Raw genomic sequence first — 19,848 nt, forward strand, 5'->3', positions numbered from 1 at the left:
GACTCATGTCATGGGTTCTATGGCACCCTTCTGGGATAGTAGGTAAATTTTCGAGTCCACTAGCTCCTGTTGGGGAAGAGAAAGCTAGGGGAGAAAAGGAAGGGCATATTGAACGGGGGCCCTGAACCGACTGAAGGACCCAAGGGTCCAGAGACATGAGGGACCAATTGTGGGAAAAGAGAGATAGAGATAGAGAGGGACCAATATTAAGGGAGGTCCACATCTGGTATGCCTCCCTGAATCACCCTGTATAGCAATATATCCTTTTTAGTATTAAAACAGGGGACTAGGTGAGAAAAAAAGAGGCAAGTTTCCTTAAAACAAGAATTAGGCCTAGAGAGACGACCTCGAAACTTTAAGAAACAAAGGGGAAAACAGCCTGAAACAACAAAAAAGCCAAAAACTGAACAGCAATAGAAAACAAAAGTGAAAGTAAAAACGCAATTGCTTAAGAGAGAGACCTAATGTGGAGCTGAGCTGGCACTATGAGGGAGGAGGGCAGAGAATCAGAACGCGGAGAGCAAGGGAAGCAGCTCATTGCTACAGACAGGTAAGGGAAATCCTTTTAGAGAGAGAAAAAATAAAAGGGAAAATAAAGCGGGAGACGCACCAGAAGAGGGTTTAAGGCCTAAAGAGAGGGCCCTAAAAGCAGAGTCTCTGCAGGGAGCAGCGATAAGGAAGAATAGGGAACAAATAGAGGTGATGTAATTACAATAATATCAGCAAAATAAAGATAATAACGAAAATCAATAATAGAAACAATCAATATAGGAAAATTGAATGGATTGCTGATCTGACCTGTTGGTGGTAGCCACAAAGAAGATGAGGAGGAGTGGTCTTCAGGCTTTATAGTCCCTGTTTTATGTTGATTGGTTATATATTTTGATTTTCATGATTGCTGCTATTGGTGGTAGAGTAAAGATGTTTTGTGTTAATTTAGGGGCAGTTATGGTTGATGGGGTGTTTAGGGTTAATTTAGGGATAGTTTTGGTTAATGGGGTGTTTAGGCTTAATTTAGGGGCAGTTATGGTTAATAGGGTCTTTCTGGTTAATTTATTGCTGAGGACTGAGAGTTAATTTTATTAATTTAATAAGGTTAACTTAAGGTGCAGTTAGAGGTAAAGAGGGACAAACTAAGGGGAATCTAAATCCTGGGAGCAGTGAAGACTAACCCCGTATTTGTTTAAAGTATTGTGTCAGTGTGCTGTGAACGAGTCTGTGAATCTATGAGGGCACTATGGTATATCTGGGGGTATAAGGCATATCTGGGGAGTACGGAGTGACATATCTGGGGGTATAAGGCATATCAGGGGACACAGTGGAATATCAGGGGTTATAAGGCATATAGGGTATATAAGGCATATGTGGGGAGGGCAAAGTGTCATGTCTGTGAGGCAGTGTGGCATATCTGTGAGGCAATGTGGCATATCTAGGGGTATGTGGCATATCTGGGAGGCAGTGTGGCAAGCCTGGGCTCAGATGTGCATAACTGAGGGACAGGTTGGGAAATAAAAATAAGAAATGCATTTTTTTATTCTGCTGTTTGTTTTTAACATCCTGTTTATTAAATTATTTTAAATAAATGAAACATTTACATTTATTTTTGTATCCGATCAATCGATTACCATATTTGCTCAATTATAAGACGACCCTGATTATAAGACGACCCCCCAAAATCTGAATATTAATTTAGGAAAAAAAGAAAAAGCCTGAATATAAGACGACCCTATAGGAAAAAAGTTTTACTAGTAAATGTTAATTCATGTAAACTATTTTTTTTAAATAAAAGCTATGATTGAGAAAAATATTTTTTTTGTTTTTATTTCCTTTTATTTTCCAATCTGCCCCCCAGTTATGCACATCTGCCCCCAGGTTTGCCACTCTGCCCCAGAAATGCCTTATACCCCTATATGCCACTGTGTCCCATGATATGCCTTTTAACCCAATAAATGCCACTGTGCCCCATGATAGGCCTTTTAACCCTCTATATGCCACTGTGCCCCATGATATGCCTTTTGACCCCCTATGTGCCACCCTGCCTCCAGAAATGCCTTATATCCCTATATTCCACTCTGGTATTTAGGGGGTTAAATGGCATATTATGGGGCAGAGTGGCATATAATGAGGTATAAGGCATTTCAGGAGGCATAGTGGCATACATAGGGTTAAAAGGCATATCTGGAGGCAGAGTGGCATAAAGGGGGTTAAAACTCATATCTGGAGGCAGAGTGGCATTAATGGGGTTAAAAGGCATATCAAAGAGCACTCTGCCTACAGAAATGCCTTATGCCCCCCACTTAACACCCCCCCCCAAACTTACAGGTGCTTCTGACTCCCCGGTGTGTTGTCCGGGCAGCGAGTAGACGTCTACGCGATCCGCGTAGGCAACTTCCGCTGCAGCCGGAAGGAGGTGCGGTTAGCAGCGGGGGTTGTCTGCGTCCATCGCTCATACACCCACCGACTGTCACAGAGAACTCAGATCTCTGACAGTCGGGGAAGGTCTGCGCGATGGACGCAGACAACCCCCGCTGCTAACCACACCTCCTTCTGGGTGCAGCGGAAGTTGCCTACGCGAATCTCATAGACGTCTACCCGCTGCCCCGACAACACACCGGGGGGGGGCAGAAGCACCAGTAAGTTTGGGGTGGGGGGGTACCAGACAGTAGGATCCAGGTCCCCAGCAGCGCTGCGGGGGATCTGGATCTTAATCTCATAGTCAGACCTCTATTTGAGGTCTGATTATAAAACGACCCTGATTATAAGACGAGGGGTATTTTTCAGAGCATTTGCTCTGGTAATTGAAAAAATAATCGGCCAACTGATCGATTATGAAAATTATTGTTAGTTGCAGCCCTAAACTGAGTTATTTATGTCGTAAATCAACATCTTGTGTTGTGGGAATGAGTCAATTTTGTGATTTGTAATCAATATGTCACTGTAATAAATTATTATTATTGTTCCATTTATAATGGATCTTTCATTATGATTGTTTATCACCACAGAAGGGAAAGAAGGCTGTAAATGTATTTGAACAAATGTGTTTGAACATCATCTGTTATTATTACATATTCCATTTTACCTTTATTATTATTATTTATTGTTTTATATAGCACCATCAAATTCCATAGCGCTGTACAATGGGTGGACAGGACAGGAGTATGTAACATAACAATCTGACTTACAGAAACAAGAGGTGAGGAGGGCCCTGCTCAAAGAATCTTACAATCTAGAGGGATTTAGGGTGTATTACACAATAGGTAAAAGTGCCATTGTTAGGGATGGAGTAGCCACATTACTATAAGTATTGCAGGAGATGGATTAGGAAACGTGAGCTAAGGGAATATGGGAGGGCGATAATGTGCAATGTTATAAGCAGGTCTAAGCAGACGGATAGAGAATATTCCAGAGAATAGGGCAGCCCTTGAGGAATCTTGTAAGCGCTCTTACATCCCTCTGGCATAAAACCACAAAGTAACTTGGTACTTTCCAACTAACAAATAACAAGCACTGATCTATCGCGTGTAAGGACATAATCTTACTTGCACATAAGCAGATAATGTAGAAACACTAACATATATGCTGGTAATCAGCATATTTCCTAAACCTACATGCATAATCCGAAGAGTTCTCAGGTATAAATATGCCACTAACTGGAACTGAAATGATAGATTAAAGCCGGACAAGAAGTGAAGCAGTAATGCTGGGTGGCACATTCTAATGTGAGTATGGTGTATTCTATAAACACTGGTAAACCTAAACAACGGGAGAATACGCATAACTTTTCAACTCGTTACATCCACCCCAAGGCCACAATTCTTCAGTAGATTGGTTTCTTATTGGAACAGCAAGTGATTTAGATCTTTTTCTCTACCATTGTGAGTTGCTTTGTCACTGACCATACAGGAGTATGGCTTAAATCTCTTGCTCCTTCTCAGTACTAGGCACAGGAGCCATATGGCTGTTGGCATTTGCAACCTATACAAACCCCATTTACCGGTAATATTAATAAGTCTGTAGCAAAATGGACCTGTAATTAGTTGGGGGGAAGTCTACCTGTGGCAGTGAAACTGTAAAGGCATGTGAGGCTGGAATGGTAATAGGATCGGTAATGAACAGGGTAGGAATGGTAATAAGAAATACAAAATGTTTAACATTATTGAATGTAACATAGTAGAAGCATTATCATCTACAGACCCGAAGGCTTGTTTTTCCCTCAGAAATCTCATGGTGCTGCCACAACCATGAGGGATTCTGGGTAGGTGCATGCAAATAAGGTCAACAATAATCAGCTTTTGCCTCTATATCCGGTTTATACATGGATCCCTTGAAAGTAATTGCTTGCTGTACAAGACAGCCTTTAGACAAGAAGGTGTGCAGTCGCCAGATCACCACTCATGGACAACTGTTTTGTCCTAATGAGACTTGTTAGCATGAGGTTGTGATACCGGTTTAATACTTGAGGCTAGGGGTAGCAACGTTGTACATTTGAATGTAACATAGGCATTCAATGGATATATTCTTATTTTCTTTTATGCTTTTATTTAGAGCTCTGTTAAAATGGAAAATCAATCCGCTTCTGGAGGAGATGTGGATTTAACAAAGATATCGGAGTTTGACCCGTCTTTCAAGCCAGTTTTTCCAGCTGCTTGGAAGAATATCGATATTAGCAGACTTATCCTTCAAAATGAAGAAATCCACCGAAAAATACGTGAACAGATGCCTAGGGGGCCGATTTATTCAATGAGAAGTGAACTTAAAAGGCTTAAGACACATTTGGATCTTGAACCCATGTCTACTTGGTCACCAACAGAACTTGCTGCTGCTGGATTCTACTGCACTGGGCTAAGTAACAGTTCCCAATGCTTCTCCTGTGGTTTAGTCCTGTGCAAACATTCAACAAGCTTCTCCCCAATGGAGAATCATCACAAATTCAGCCCTAATTGTGCGTTCATTCAGGGCAAAGATGCTGGGAATATCAGCAAATATGATTTGCGCCTTCAGCCTTCCAATGTTATTTCAACAAATGAACACGTGACAATGGAAAGTGAAGAGAAAAGGCTAGAAACATATACAAACTGGCCTGCATACTCTTTGATAGCTCCAGCTGTTCTAGCACAAGCAGGTTTCTTCTTCACAGGTAACATTGTTACATTGGAACTGCAGTGTCAGTGATGTATATATAGCTCTTTGCAAGTACAGCCACATGGACAGGTTCCAGGTTACGCAGTTGGCAGTAATGACAAATAATTAAGACACTGTCTAAAGGAAAATCACTGTAATTAAGTATAACACTTTCAGTTTATGGATTGTAATTTAAAAAATAGAAATTTAACAAAATGTCATTTGTCAATGTAATTTAACAAATGTGAGCCCTTGTATGATGTTAACAATTCTACAATGTTATATTTTACAAATACAGGAACAAGAGACAATGTGCAATGCTTCTCATGTGCTGGGTGTCTAGGAAACTGGTTAGAAAATGATGACCCCTGGAAAGAGCATGCAAAGTGGTTCTCTAGGTAAATCACAATATATACTGATGTTCTAAGAATTTTATCTGGGAGGAAATCTCAGAGAGTTGCTTACTGAGAGACAAAATCTACATTTGTGATGCCTCCATACCTTTGTCTATACATCCCACAGAAACACAGATCTGTCTGCTCTTTTAGTATAATGCATAGGCTATTTTACTTCCCACAATTTGATCTTGTTTTAGGTGTGAATTCCTTCGAAGTATAAAATCTCAGAGGGAAATTAATCTTTACATTCAGAGTTACTCAGGATTTGCAGGTGTCACAGTAAGTATTATTTTCACTTCAATGGTAAGTTTATCTTGTACATATTAGCAAACATGGTAGAGGCAGAGTCTCCAGCTTCAGTTTTTGATGGAATAAGGTGGTGACGAAGTCATTTGCTCCTCTGACAGACGTGTATGCAGCTGTATCTTGGATCCTCCGGTGTCACCCTACAGGGGTAAAATAAAAGAGGAAGGTTATTAATAGTGCTTTGACTTGGTTTATAACGAACTGCTAGCGATCCGCTGTGCTCTCACCTGCAAAAGCTCTGTGATTTATAAACTCATGTAGGAGTTTTCTTGAGAGCTGTGGTCTCTGCTCCCCGTACTTGCTCTGCATCATAAAGGGTCATCCTTGGGAATGCATAATGTCTTATTCAACCAGTAATACGGTGACTGTGAAGAAATCTCTTTATTGATGTTATATGCTTTCTACAGGGCCATCCAAGGTATTCTTGGAGTTGGAGCTCATCGGGCTTGACCCTTAATAATGTAAAGTCAGTACGTTAAAACTGCCCCCTTTATTGATTAAACCCCTTTAAGATGTCCACAAAAGACACATACAGACACAAGTTTATAAATCGTGCTGAGATATAGATTTGTTTCATTACTTGGCAGCTATAAATTCCACCTTCTTCATAGCGGGCACACAGATTCTAGTCATGGATTTTGCCATTGTACCAGGGCGAGTCGTAATGCTTGGTGAGATAGATCTGATTCACCCTGGCCTCTTGCAGGATATCTGCCATTCGAATAGCTGTCAAGACATCAAAGATTAGACTAATAAATATCACTGGCTGGAAGATACACAAATGCCAGGTATTTTTTTTGCATTTGTGGTTGCTGAGTAACTAGTTTGATATTAACACATGCAGAATTTTATGTGATAGAATATTGGTTTTGCCTATTTTATCCCTGACAACATGCTTATTTGTTTGTGTGGTTTGTCTTAGGGTACATCATTCATAAACAACGAAAAGTTTCAACAGACAGGGGGTAAGTGGCAATACAACTTGAAACAACTTGTCAACATTTTCAGAGGGATTTCTATAATACAAAATAGTAAAAATTAAGTATCCATAGTAACTCAGAAGCACTATTCTTACATATCATAATGTTTTTGAATTAATCACTTTATGAGGAACGTGTCTATCCCATTCTACTTCCAATGAGTGGATATTTTTAAAAAGCTATGGGGGTTTCCATGAATCCCATGGCACTTACTAGATGTTTAACCCCCTGATATCATTTTGCATTATGAGGGGCCAACCCGAACAAGGTTCTGCTGCAAGAAGGAAAAACTTGCAAGATTGGCTCTTCATAATGAATAATGAAGCCAGGGAGATTAATTCTGCACGTAACATAAAATATGTATGCTTTTAATGACTCCAATATAATGAGAATTTATTAGAATATTTAATTCCACTGTATTAAAAAAAACTAAAAAAAATTTAAAAAATCATTGTCTATGTAATATAGTAATTGTGCAAAACTTATTTTATGTTTACCCGATAATCTAGTTAAGTGTAAATATCATGCACACTAAATAAAACCATTTAAATATATTAGTGTATGGATTAAAATAAGGAATAATTTCCTGTTCTATTCATTATCTAAAGGATTATTTTTCCCCACTAAATTGTGTAACTGCTTCTTGCTGTTTTTAATTTTTTTTTAAGGGATGAGTAGGTAGAGGGTAAGATAAAATAACAACTAAAGATTTAATGAAATGAATATAGCTATAATGCTCTCTTTTGCTTTAAACCTATTTCACACACACTCTCCTCTTGTATAGAAAAGCTTTACAATGTCATTTAATTTTACATGACACAATGCATGTTATAATGTTTTTACAGTAACAAAAAAGATGCTTCCCCATCTTGAAGATGTCAAAGCTCTGAACCATCATCTAGTTAAACTTTACAGTGACCAAGTTTTTCAGAAGGCATACCCCTTTGGGGATTCTGTTGAAATGCATATTGATCTAAATTCTCAGTTTGCCGATATATCTGTTGTTCTGAAGGACACCAAAAATCTACCCATTGAGCAGCTCACACTGCCTGATATTCTTTCCCGCTTCAGTGACATCACCATGATCGAAGGTGAAGCTGGCAGTGGGAAAACAGCTCTCCTTCGGAAGATAGCCATTCTATGGGCCTCAGGGACCTGCCCCATACTAAGCAGGTTTGCCCTTGTCTTTTATATCTCTGCTTCCTCTATTGAAAACAAACAAACGTTAAGTGACATTATATGCAAACAGCTTCTTGGATGCAATAATTATCTCACTGAAGAAAGTTTTGAAGAAATTATAAAACACTTGGGTAATCAGATTCTGTTCTTGGTGGATGACTATGGCGTGATGGGCCCTGTTGCTGAAGCCATAGAGGAGCTTATGCTAAAGAATCATGCAAACAGAGCAAGTGTTGCGGTCACTGTACTTACAGGTAAAAGTAGAAAGCTGCGGAAATATGCCAGAGCAGTTCTTAGCATTCAGGAATTCCCTTTGTACAGCTCTCTCTACTTGATCAAGAACCTATTTCCACGTGATGTTGAAAGGTTAAAAGAATTTTTTATGACTTTAGAATTAAACAAAGGTTTGCAAGCTACCCTGCAAACTCCTCTGATAATTCTGGCTCAATGTTCCTATTGGGTTCAACACCCTGGGGCAAGGGGAATCAGTGATACACATGCTTTCAAGGCATATCTAATGTACCATATAAAAAAATGTCCCAGCCATAGTGAGAAAGTAAAGGATTTAGTGAAACTATGTGGAGATCTTGCTCTCGATGGTATTTTTCAGGCCCGCTTTAATTTTACAGAAGATGACCTTGGCCAATTTGATTTAGATATTGATGAAGTTGTCAACTTTGGCCTACTGAGCAAAATCACAGCTCAAAGATTTAGACCACTCTACCGGTTCTTTCATCCATCATTCCAAGAGTTTCTTGGTGGAAAAAGGTTAGGTGAACTACTGGAATCTGAAGAACAAGATGAATTGGACACAGGATTTCAATACCTTAAACGTGTAAATACATTTCTCAAAATTGTTGGATGTTACCACTATTTGGTAAAGTATGCCATCGGGTATTCAGCAAAAGCGGCTACAAAAATCTTGTCACATCTATTCAGTTTATATAGCAGCCAGGAAGCTCTGGATTGCCATGTAGAGAGTAGGAAACACTTACAGATTCACCCTGAACTTGAGCTACCAGAACAAATATTAATCAATACATTAAATAAAATTTTATATATAAATTATGATTCATACATAATAGATCTCCTATTAACCTTTGCTGTTGAAGCAGGTAGTGAAAGTCAGTTCTTGGCTGACTGTGCGCCCACAATCACAGAGTTTCTTACAGGGAAAACAATGTCCTTCACCCTGAGCCCAACTTCTGGGGCTTTGGGTTTTTTCATTTCTTCTGGTGAAAGCTTCTTTCTCTTTATAGAAAAACACCCAGAAAGCATCTCTCTGCTGAGATGTATTCAGTGTAACATTTTTCCAAATAGTCCTCGCACAGTACAAGATTTTTCTGAAATGTCATCTATACCTAAAACCTTTGGGATTCCTACAGTAGAACGTGAATATTCATCTGCGTTTCGACTTCTCAATGATGTTGTGCAAGAAAATCAGCAAAAGATAAATGAGACTAAAGATGTGTTTGACTTATTCCCTCAAGAAATTACCATCAGCGATTCCATGGTTCAGGCATTTACTTCCTTGAAGGGACACAAGGTACCACTTCTCCAAATAGAAGCAACTGATGTTAATATCAAAAACTTTGCCCAGTCCAACTGCGAAAAACTGAAGGTTCTTTTCTCAATCTCTGATCACATTCATCTTAAGTTAAATAACTGTAGCACTTTTTTCCAAAACAACTGGCCAGCCATAGAGGACAACTTGGAATCTTTCTCTGGGTGTTATATAAATAACACAGATTTGAATGAAGAAGAACAGACACAGCTTTTCAAGATGACTGCTCTGGAATCCTTACATATAAAAGGGTCTCTGGAGGCTCAACCACCAGGTATTTCCAGCCATTTTTGATGATATCATGTGTTTTAGCTCTGTTGTATAATTATTTGCTAAATTCTGTATGGTGCCTTCTAGCTTTGTTGATGGTGGAAGCATTAACAATCTATCATAGTTGTTTGCAATTAGTAAGAGAAGGCACTTAATCCCTGTTAAATGGAGAAATAAGTTGGTACTGGTACTCTGCTACAAAAAAAAATGATTCCAAACACATATGTATTACCATTAAGGAAAAAGCTATATAGCATTCACAAGCAAACCCTGTACAATATTAATCTAATACGAAACATGGTGTAAGCTTTTTCAAGCCATGCAAAATCCTAGTGGAGCCTCCACACTTGTCAGCCATCACTTGGATAACACATCCTAAGAATAGGGAAAAGATGTCCACCTATTTTAGAGACTAAAATAAAAAATAACCCTTACTACTGTATGTACTTCTAGATCTAGGGTCGATTTTCTTAGATAGTTTTCTGTGCTAGAGAAATGAAAAGGCTCCCTATGTAATGCATATAAAAGGTCCCTTAACCCCCATTGTGTTTCCCCAGTTCCTATATCTCCAACACATCTACCTTTTTTACATGACCTTAGTTACAATTGTAGTCCGAGTGTGCTTATTCTCTCTTAACAGAAGACCCTAAGAATAGAGTCCATTTCTCTTTCTGCACCAGTATGTTGTGTTAATGTTACTTTGTGTTTACCCTTATTGGATCATTAGTACAGAATTTGCTGGCACTTACTGTATTGGCCCGATTATAGGCCGCACCCGATTATAGGCTACACCCTTAAAGTTTGGTTGTAGTTTAAAGAAAAAAAATATTATTAAAGAAAAAAATACACATTAGTGGAATGGTAAAACAGTATTTTATCAAATGAACAGGAATTTTAACATTGTTAGTATCTATTATGCAGTTAGTCAGCAGATGTTATATAAAAACAGAAATTTGGAAAGCCAATAGCCTTTTTAAGGTTCCCCCTTAATTCATAATGTACCTTACTTATAGATATGGCACTCTGGCCCCCTAAATATGCTTTAGGCGCCCTTGATATGCTACACTGCTCCCCAGATATGCCACTTTGCCCCCTTGAGATGCTTTATGCCCCCTAGATATGCCACTCTGCCCCCACCCCTCAGACTTACCAATGCATCCCCAAACTCCTAGGTGTCTAGCGTGGACAGGCGGTGGACATCTGTACGATGTGCGTAGACAACCTTCCAGTGCTCCACCATAGAAGCCCCAGCGGAATTGCCGGCAGCAGCGGGGGTTGTCCACTGGCTGTCAGAGAGGAGGATCCAGGTCCCCTGCAGCTCTGCAGGGGATCTGGATCCTAACCCTGCTGTTTGCCCGCAGCAGGGCTAAATGAACAAAAAAAACACCTGCCCGGCACCCAAAACTGTATGTCCCGGAGCGCCGGGCGATACGAATTGTGCATCCCTGTGCTAAACCCTGATTATAGGCTGCACCCTCACTTAAAGTGTGAAGGGGAAGTGCAGCCTATAATCAGGCTAATACGGTATATTTGAAACATGATAATACTATATAATAAAAGATTATAACAAATTATAGAGAAAAGGCTTATTCTTGTTTAAACGTATAGGATTATTTCATTAACAGAATCCACCTTTTTTATTTTAGATATCTTGATTTCTGGAGTGCATAATTTTACACATTTGACTGAACTGGTCATTCATTTTCCCAAGTTCCCAAATGTAGTAGAACTAATACCAGATCAGTTTGGACAGCTTGAGAAGATGAAAATCCTTCATTTTACGAAAGTATCATCAAAGTTTGGTAAGCAGCAATGAATATGACATACATAAATCTTCTTGTGTATCTCAAGATTATAGTTAGGGATCCATGGCAATGTGAACAAATTTCCCTCTGACGTCATTGTAAACACTACAATATCTACAGTGAGGGAAAAATGATTTGATCCCCTGCTGATTTTGTACGCTTGCCCGCTGACAAAGACATGATCAGTCTATAATTTTAATGGTAGATTATGTCAATTCTTAGATTATTTTCTTGTCATTGTTTAAAATTTTATGTATTCTTTTTGTCTTTTTTTAAAGCTGAATTCCTTAAAAATTTTCGAAACCTGGAAACACTCTTTTTAAGTTTGAAGCCCTTTACAGGCTTTGAAGGCCTCATGGCATCCCTCGCAACTTATAAGAAGCTGAAAGAGTTGCATCTCCCTGGGCCATGTCTTCAAGACACCGAAATAGCTTTTTTAGGTAATAGTGTTGGTGTTGTCAGGAAACTTATGCTCCTAAACGTATATTTTTTTAATTAATTTACATAAATATTATTGCATACTTAAAAAGCAGCTAAAACAAATGTAATCATAATACATTAACAAATCTGCTGTAACCCATCTTCTCTTTAGAACCATGTCTGAATATTCTAAAATGACATAAATTCCCAGGTTAACATGTATGCGTATGTAGATGCTCACCGCAGACATACAGTATATAGGCCACCTGAAAAACACATACTGTATCTAGATGATTTGTGTTGTACATTAGTGTTGCCTTTTATGTTCTGAGCCCTCCTCCATATTCAAATAACTGCCTTTCTCACTGGTTTGATTATTTCTTCGAACCTGTTTGATTCCATTATTATTATTATAACCACAGTCACTCCAACATGGCTGTTTTTCTATGCAATTTTTTGAAGCATATGATTCTGGATCATGGGTGTCTGCATAGTGGAGCTTGCCCCCCCCTTGATTTTCACTTGCCCTTCTCCATACTTGCACTTCTCCCCCTTGCACTTGCTGGCTGCCTGTCTCTCTAGGGGGCCTGACAACCCCTGCGACCACTTGTTTCTGTCTCCTTGTGCTGGATCAAAATCGTTAAGTAAGGGCCCTTCTGACCCAGTCTGGCCTGATCTAAACAATTTCAAACCGGCATGAGGAGACAGGATCGCAGCAGTCTCACATTACATTAAGTGACCTTACGGTGAAACCGCAGCTGCGAGCTCCAGACTTAAGCTGCAGGAGAAATAATAAGGTGTAGGAGGTAGGTAGGGGGTGTGCATGTTTGTATATATGTATGTATGTGAGCATGAATGCCTAAGTACAAGTGTATTTGAGCATGAATGTCTACACATAGAATCTTCACAATGGGCTATTAAAGAGCTATATTTTCAGCCTATCATGGTCAGCGCATTTAGAAAGTTCCCAGGTATGTTCATCAGGCAACAGTCTCTGACAAAAGCCCCCATCCACCACCCGTGATTCAGTCCATCATACCCTTAAAGACACTTATAAAGAAACACACTACTCACACACCCCATAAACACATATCTGATGTATTCTCAGGGCCGGAGGGGCGCCGAGTGGTTTTCGCTTACCAAGTTGTCAGTACCCGCTCGGCGCCCCTCTCTCCTCTGCGAGCCCTCTAGCTCGGTCTCGGTGCCGGCTTGTAATGCTGAGCGCCGGAAGATGACGTCTTTCCTGGCGCTCAGCATTACAAGCCGGCACCGAGACCGAGCAGGGAGACTCGCTGCAGGACTGCTGAAAGGTAAGTACAAAAGGGGGGATAGGGTAGATAATAGGGAGGGAGAGGAAGGATAGATAGTGGGGGGGGCGGCATTTTAAACTTCCCCCCAGGCGGCATTATGTTTTGGGCCGGCCCTGTGTATTCTCGTGCATTCTGAAGCTTCCTGACGCTAACAATCTGCCTGACAATGTTAGTATTCTACCGCAATCATAAGAGGAAGAAAAATACATACTGCCCATGTGTGTATTTGTTATGCTATATACTATTTATGATATCATGTCTACCCACTGTACAGCGCTACAGAATACGATTGCGCTATATAGAACAATCAATAATAATAATGTATTGTGTAGTGCCAGCTGAGCCTTTCTTGCAAACACACTATTTTGTGAATACAGACCAAGTACAACATAGTGATTGTTCCCTTATTCTCATTCCGGCAGCTGAAGCAATCAAGAATTTGAAATCTCTTGTCGCGCTTAATTTGAAAAACCAAATAATTACAGCAAGGGATGTTTCTGAAAAAATTGGTATGTTTTACAGCCTTTTTTATTATTAGAAATAAAAGAATGTGACAGAGAGATTGCATGCCTATTATAGTAACTAGGGTGTTAGAACAGTACCTTTATGCCACTGTCCTACGACGATAGGAGGGCTGGCAAGGGGAGCAGGGGCAACTGCTGTCTCCGCTCAGATGAAATTATTTTAGGCCACTACCTGATGCCGCTTTGGGAAGATTTACCTGATGACTGAATCCTTTATTTTTTTTATATACATCCTCTTTATTGCCAGTCCTCCTTTATCTAAGACCTGGAATTAATTCTACTACATTAGGATTGGAAGAATTTGCCTTTCTGCCTCTGCCAACATCTTTCCATTTCTTCAGGTTACTTCCTGCCTAAATATTTTTTTTTTTTTTTGAGATAATAATGACATTAGCTATAAATTCTACATATCTCATATAAAGTCAAAATGCAGTACAAATAGCAGATATTCCATTACAACATTAGACATCTATTACTAATCTGTATTAGTCACCATTATCCATTTATCTAGAGTGTATAGGACCAATATACCAGAGTTTTACTATAATAACCCTTGGTATATTATGACCGAAGAAGAAGAAGGAAAAAAAAAAAAAAAAAAAAACAAATAGAGAAGAGGCCAAAAACAGAAGAAAATAAATAAATAAATAAATAAATAAATAAGTTAATAAGTAAATAAAGAAAAGAGGGTTTACAACATTCACACTCATACCCCATTCATACTAATCGAGTCTCCAGAGTTTCGTTATTTCCATATGTTATTATAGTTTAATGGCTATAGTCAGTGAAAAGATTAGGATATTTTATTAACCAGGGTCTCCACACCTTATCAAATTTATGTAATTTCTGGTACGCGAGATAATAGCCACGCTCCATAATACATTGATGATTAATTTGGTTAATTACGTGATCAATATTAATAGGTGTTTTCTGTAACCAATGTCTAGCAATGATTATTTTCATTGCTAATAAGCATTGAATATACAATGCTTTTTGATTAGCTGAAATGTTCAGAAAATTTAAATGTAGCAGCGCACTTTCAGGTGTGGGAGTTATGTACCTATTTAAGAGTTCTGATATGATCTTAAATAAATCCCTCCATGTATGTTGTATCTTGTTGCAATTCCACCATATATGTACATATGTGCCTTTATCTAAATCACACCTCCAGCAAATAGGAGTGGTGTTACAGTTAAATTTAGCTAATTTCGCAGGTGTCATATACCATCTTAATGTTACCTTAAAGTGTAATTCTATCATATTCAAGCAGTGGGAAAATCTATTAACTTCTACTAAGCTAGTTGTCCAACTTTTTTGTTCAATTACAATTTTAAGGTCTTGTTGCCAAGACTTTTTAATAGAATTTTCAAAAGGGGTATCTAGTGCTTCTATCAGAGAATACCACTTCCTCAACCCTTTAACAATTACTTCTGAAGAAAACATATCGATGATATTTTGATTTTCCGGAGATTTCTCTGCCACGTATATATGGGTCTTTAGATAATGACGAATTCTATATATAGTAAAAATTTCAGAATCGTTCAACTTGAAATCTTCCTTAAGACGGGAGACAGTGTTAAATTTATTTACGCTATATAAATCACTAATTTTCTTAGTGTTAAAATTCTCCCAATTTCTAAGGCTTAATGATGAGATGTTATTAAGAAGTATTTCCAAAGGTGCAGACATAACAACCTTATTATGAAGTCCTACTCGATATTTAAAACGAATCCAGAACTCTATAGTGCTTTTTAAAGATATAGGTAGTATGTTTAAGATTGATTTTACTTTATCCTGGTGTTTCCAAAGTAAGCATTCTAAGTTTGTCATTCCTATCAGTTCTTGTTCAATCAGGAACCATTCCTCTTCTAGACTATTTTTATATTGCAGCTTCATTATATGGGTAAGTATACTGGCCTGAACATATCTATCTAAGCATGGAACATTTAAACCTCCATTATTTCTACCAGCATATAAGATCTTCTTTGAAATTCTAGGCTTTTTATCCGCCCATATAAATTTTTCAATACTTTTTTGGAAATCTTTAATCCAGAAAACAGGAAGTTTAATAGGAATCATACGCAATAAATAGAACCATTTTGGGATAACATATGCTCGTATAACGTTCATTCTTCCCATCCAGGAAATAAATAATCCTTTCCATACTGTTAATTGCTGTATTAATTGGTCACGAAGTTTCCCATAATTAATTTCAATTCCTGCCTAAATATTAATGAATACATTATAGATAGATATATTTCAAAAGTGTTTCCTAAATGTATTATGTGATCCGTCTCCTAAACATCACACCACATGTTTCTTGTTAGCTGTCGCACTGGGATCTCTTGTTCACCTAAAATACCTGGCGTTGCCAAAGGGTAAAGGAATGGAACATGCTGCAAATCTGTTTATACAACAACTACAGAATCTGCCTAACCTGAAGTATCTCTATATAGAGGAGATACTAGACAGTGAAAGTATCATACAATTAGGTAAGTAAACAGAAATCTTGGTGTTTTAACCAAATGATGTGTTCTATAGAATATTAGTGTATATGTGCCTACTAAGAAACCATTAAGCAATACTATCTTCATCATAAATTTAAATAACGTCAAAAACCGATGAGGGGCTTTACCAGGGGTAGGCAGCAAAATGTTTGGTGGTGGAGTTTTAAAAAAAAATGGACCATGAACACCAGGGCTGGCAGCCTACGGCCTGGGGGGCAAGTCTAGTCAAGTGGCTCACTGCGCCACCGAATCAGCCCACCATCCATGTCCATCTTTTCCTGACTTTCTAACACATGTTGATGTAATGTGATGGGATTGGGAGTACGTCAGTACACTAAAAAAAAGTCACCATACACGGGACACCTGAAGTCACAATTTAACACGACTAATAAATAAAATATACAGCTTGAAACCTTCACTTTTCTGCTCACTGATTTCTGGGCCTAGAAAGTTTTGTCCTTTAAAGTGACTATAGTTCAATTTATTCCTACGGAAAGTAAAGTGCCAAGAAACAGATAATCAAATACATACCAGGACAGGCTCTGCCACACTGACACCCAAACACACACACCAGTATAGGCTCTGCCACACCGAAACACACCAAACACACACACCAGGACAGGCTCTGCCACACCGACACACCAAACACACACACCAGGACACGCTCTGCCACAACGACACCCAAACACACACACCAGGACAGGCTCTGACACACTGACAGACACACGCACACCAGGACATGCTCTGACACCCACCAGACAGGTTAGCTACAACAATACTGTATTTGCTGGATTATAAGACAAGTTTTTTTCAGAGCAAATGCGTAACCGGGGTCGTCTTATAATCAGGCCTCAAATAGAGGTCTGACTATGACTCTAAGATCCATATCCCCCGAGGCGCTGCTGGGGACCTGGATCCTCCTGTCTGGTAACCTTCCCGGTGTGTTGTCCGGCCAGCGGGTAGACGTCTACGCGATTCGCGTAGGCAACTTCTGCTGCAGTCGGAAGGAGGTGCGGTCAGCAGCGGGGGTTGTCTGCGTCCATCGCGCAGACCTTCCCCGGCTGTCAGACAGAAGAGTTCCTCGCACCGCTGCGGGGAATTCTCTCTGACAGTCGGAGGGTGTATGCGTGATGGACGCAGACAACCCCCGCTGTTAACCGCACCTCCTTCCGGCTGCAGTGGAAGTTGTCTACACGCTGCCCGGACAACACACCTGGGAGTTAGAAGTGGGGGGCATAAGGCATTTCTGTAGGCAGAGTGCTCTATGATATGCCTTTTAACCCCCTTAATGCCACTCTGCCTCCACCTATGCGTTTTAACCCTCTTTATGCCACTGTGCCTCCTGAAATGCCTTTTAACCATCTATATGCCACTCTGCCTCCTGAAATGCCTTATAGCTCCCTATATCATGAGGCACAGTGGCATTTAGAGGGTTAAAAGGCATATCATGGGGCACAGTGGCATATAGGTGGTATAAGGCATTTCTGGGGCAGAGTGGCAAGCCTCGGGGCAGATGTGCATAACTGGGGGGCAGGTAGGAAAATAAAAGGAAATAAAAACAAAAAAAATATTTCGCTCAATCATAGCTTTTATTTTTTTTTAAAATTGTTTACATAGTTTACATGAATTAATATTTACTAGTAAAACTTTTTTCCTATGGGGTCGTCTTATATTCAGGCTTTTTCTTTTGGGGGGTCGGTAATTTAATAAAAAAGTGTTTTCCACGCTGCTTTGTCATTGACCGCCCTTTTAGAGTTCTTGCCCCTATTGTGTAATGGCCCCAGTTGTGTATTGATGCCGCAAGCGTAGATAAAATGCTGCACTGCAGTATGGGGGATGTATATCTGACTAGTTTGTTCCTTCCATGAGTCTACACATCCCCCATACTGCAGGGCAGCATTTTATCTGGGCTGGTCAGCAGAATGTAAAAGCTATATGTGTCCTAGAAAACATGGCCAATGCAGTGACCCTATTGCGCCCACACCCTTGTGTATTGCCCCCAGCTAGCCCCACATTGTATATTTATCCCACCACCCAGCCCCCCTTTAGTATTGATTTATGTGATGCCCCCAGCTAGTATCCTCTCGTGAATTAATGCCCCCCCCCTTAGCACCCAGATTTCACTCACAGGATCTGCCCAACACCCAGAATGGAAGCATAGGACTTCCCACCTTTGGCCCCAAACAACCTGACTGTGGTATCCTCAAACAGCCTCGCTGTGCAATGCTTTCCCCCCACTTGCACATCCATGCAATCACACACGTATTCATTCATTTATTTTTCACAAACATTCATTCACTCATTCATATATTAATTTCCTCATTAACTGATACTAATCATTCACTCATCCATTCACTCATACCACCTCCCCCACCGACCTTACCTGAACTGCAGATCACTCTGTGCCACTCGCAGACTTCTGCAGGAGCCGCTGCATCCCTCTGCTCTTGTACCGCCCGGGAAAGCAGGAACGGAGCGGAGTCATGTGACGTGACATAAAGTCACGTGACTACGCTGGTTTCCTGCTTGTCCTGCGTGGAGCAAGAGACGCAGCTCGCACAGCGAGCAGCACACAGGTAAGTGGCAGGTCCTCTGTGGAAGTGATCGCGGGGGTTGCGACCCTGCAATCACGTTTAACGCAGGCATTTGTCTCGCATTAAAGACGGCCATGGCTGCCGTGCGGCCACATCGGCCACTCAGCCGGCGGCTTAACATTTAGGCGGCCAGGGGGCAATTGTCATTTAGTTTAAGGGTGTGCACACTTATGCAACCAGGTTATTGTGATGTTTTCTTTTCATTTTTTCCCCTTTAAAGATTTCAGTTTGTTTTGCAATTGAATTGGTTGGTAGTGCTCGCCATATTTGTTGTGTGCTATACTTTATAAATTCATACTTGACAAAAAAAAGTCTGTCCACTACTAATACTACAATTGTATTTCTAAGGAAAAGCAGCAAAATCTGGATACTTAAGAAGAATCTATCAGCTTGATTTGCCCGCCAACGATAACATCGAAGAGTTTGGGTGGAAAATATTTTTCGAAACTGCTTGCGAAATGCCAGAATTGACCCATTTATTTATAAGCAGGCTGTACACCAATCAGATAAAGTGCCATGCTAGCACAGTCACTTCTTTTGTTCGGTTTGTGTCTAAAATGCCAAGCCTTAAAAAAATCGTAATGCATGGGTGGCTACTGGACAAAGATGACATTAACATGTTCAATGCAATGAAAGAGAATCATCCTCAATCCAAGAGCCTAAACATTTATTGGCAGTGGGTTTTACCTGTTGCTCCAAAAATTGAGAATTAGCATAAGATGACTCTTTACCTTTATTAAATAAAATGATCATTTTGTGTTAACTCACGTTGTCTTTGTCTTACATTAACCTCTTGACGACAATTGAAGTGCCAGGCACATCATGGGAAAACATCCTGTTGGTGACAATTGACTGGCATGTCATGACTTT

General features: G+C 39.8%; 1 protein-coding gene across 1 annotated transcript; it reads left to right on the top strand.

Annotated features, from left to right (window-relative positions):
• The first annotated feature begins 261 nt into the window (after positions 1–261).
• LOC128505133 (baculoviral IAP repeat-containing protein 1-like) lies at positions 262–19,741 on the top strand. Its single transcript, XM_053475435.1, has 11 exons — positions 262–550; positions 4,546–5,137; positions 5,420–5,519; positions 5,717–5,798; positions 6,748–6,790; positions 7,651–9,822; positions 11,465–11,620; positions 11,902–12,063; positions 13,776–13,862; positions 16,205–16,369; positions 19,327–19,741. The coding sequence occupies exons 2-11, from the start codon at positions 4,558–4,560 to the stop codon at positions 19,689–19,691; spliced, it is 3,912 nt and encodes a 1,303-aa protein (XP_053331410.1). The 5' UTR covers positions 262–550; positions 4,546–4,557; the 3' UTR covers positions 19,692–19,741.
• Positions 19,742–19,848: the final 107 nt, after the last annotated feature.

Source organism: Spea bombifrons, chromosome 1 (assembly GCF_027358695.1).
Source record: "Spea bombifrons isolate aSpeBom1 chromosome 1, aSpeBom1.2.pri, whole genome shotgun sequence".
Classification (NCBI taxonomy): Eukaryota; Metazoa; Chordata; class Amphibia; order Anura; family Pelobatidae; genus Spea; species Spea bombifrons.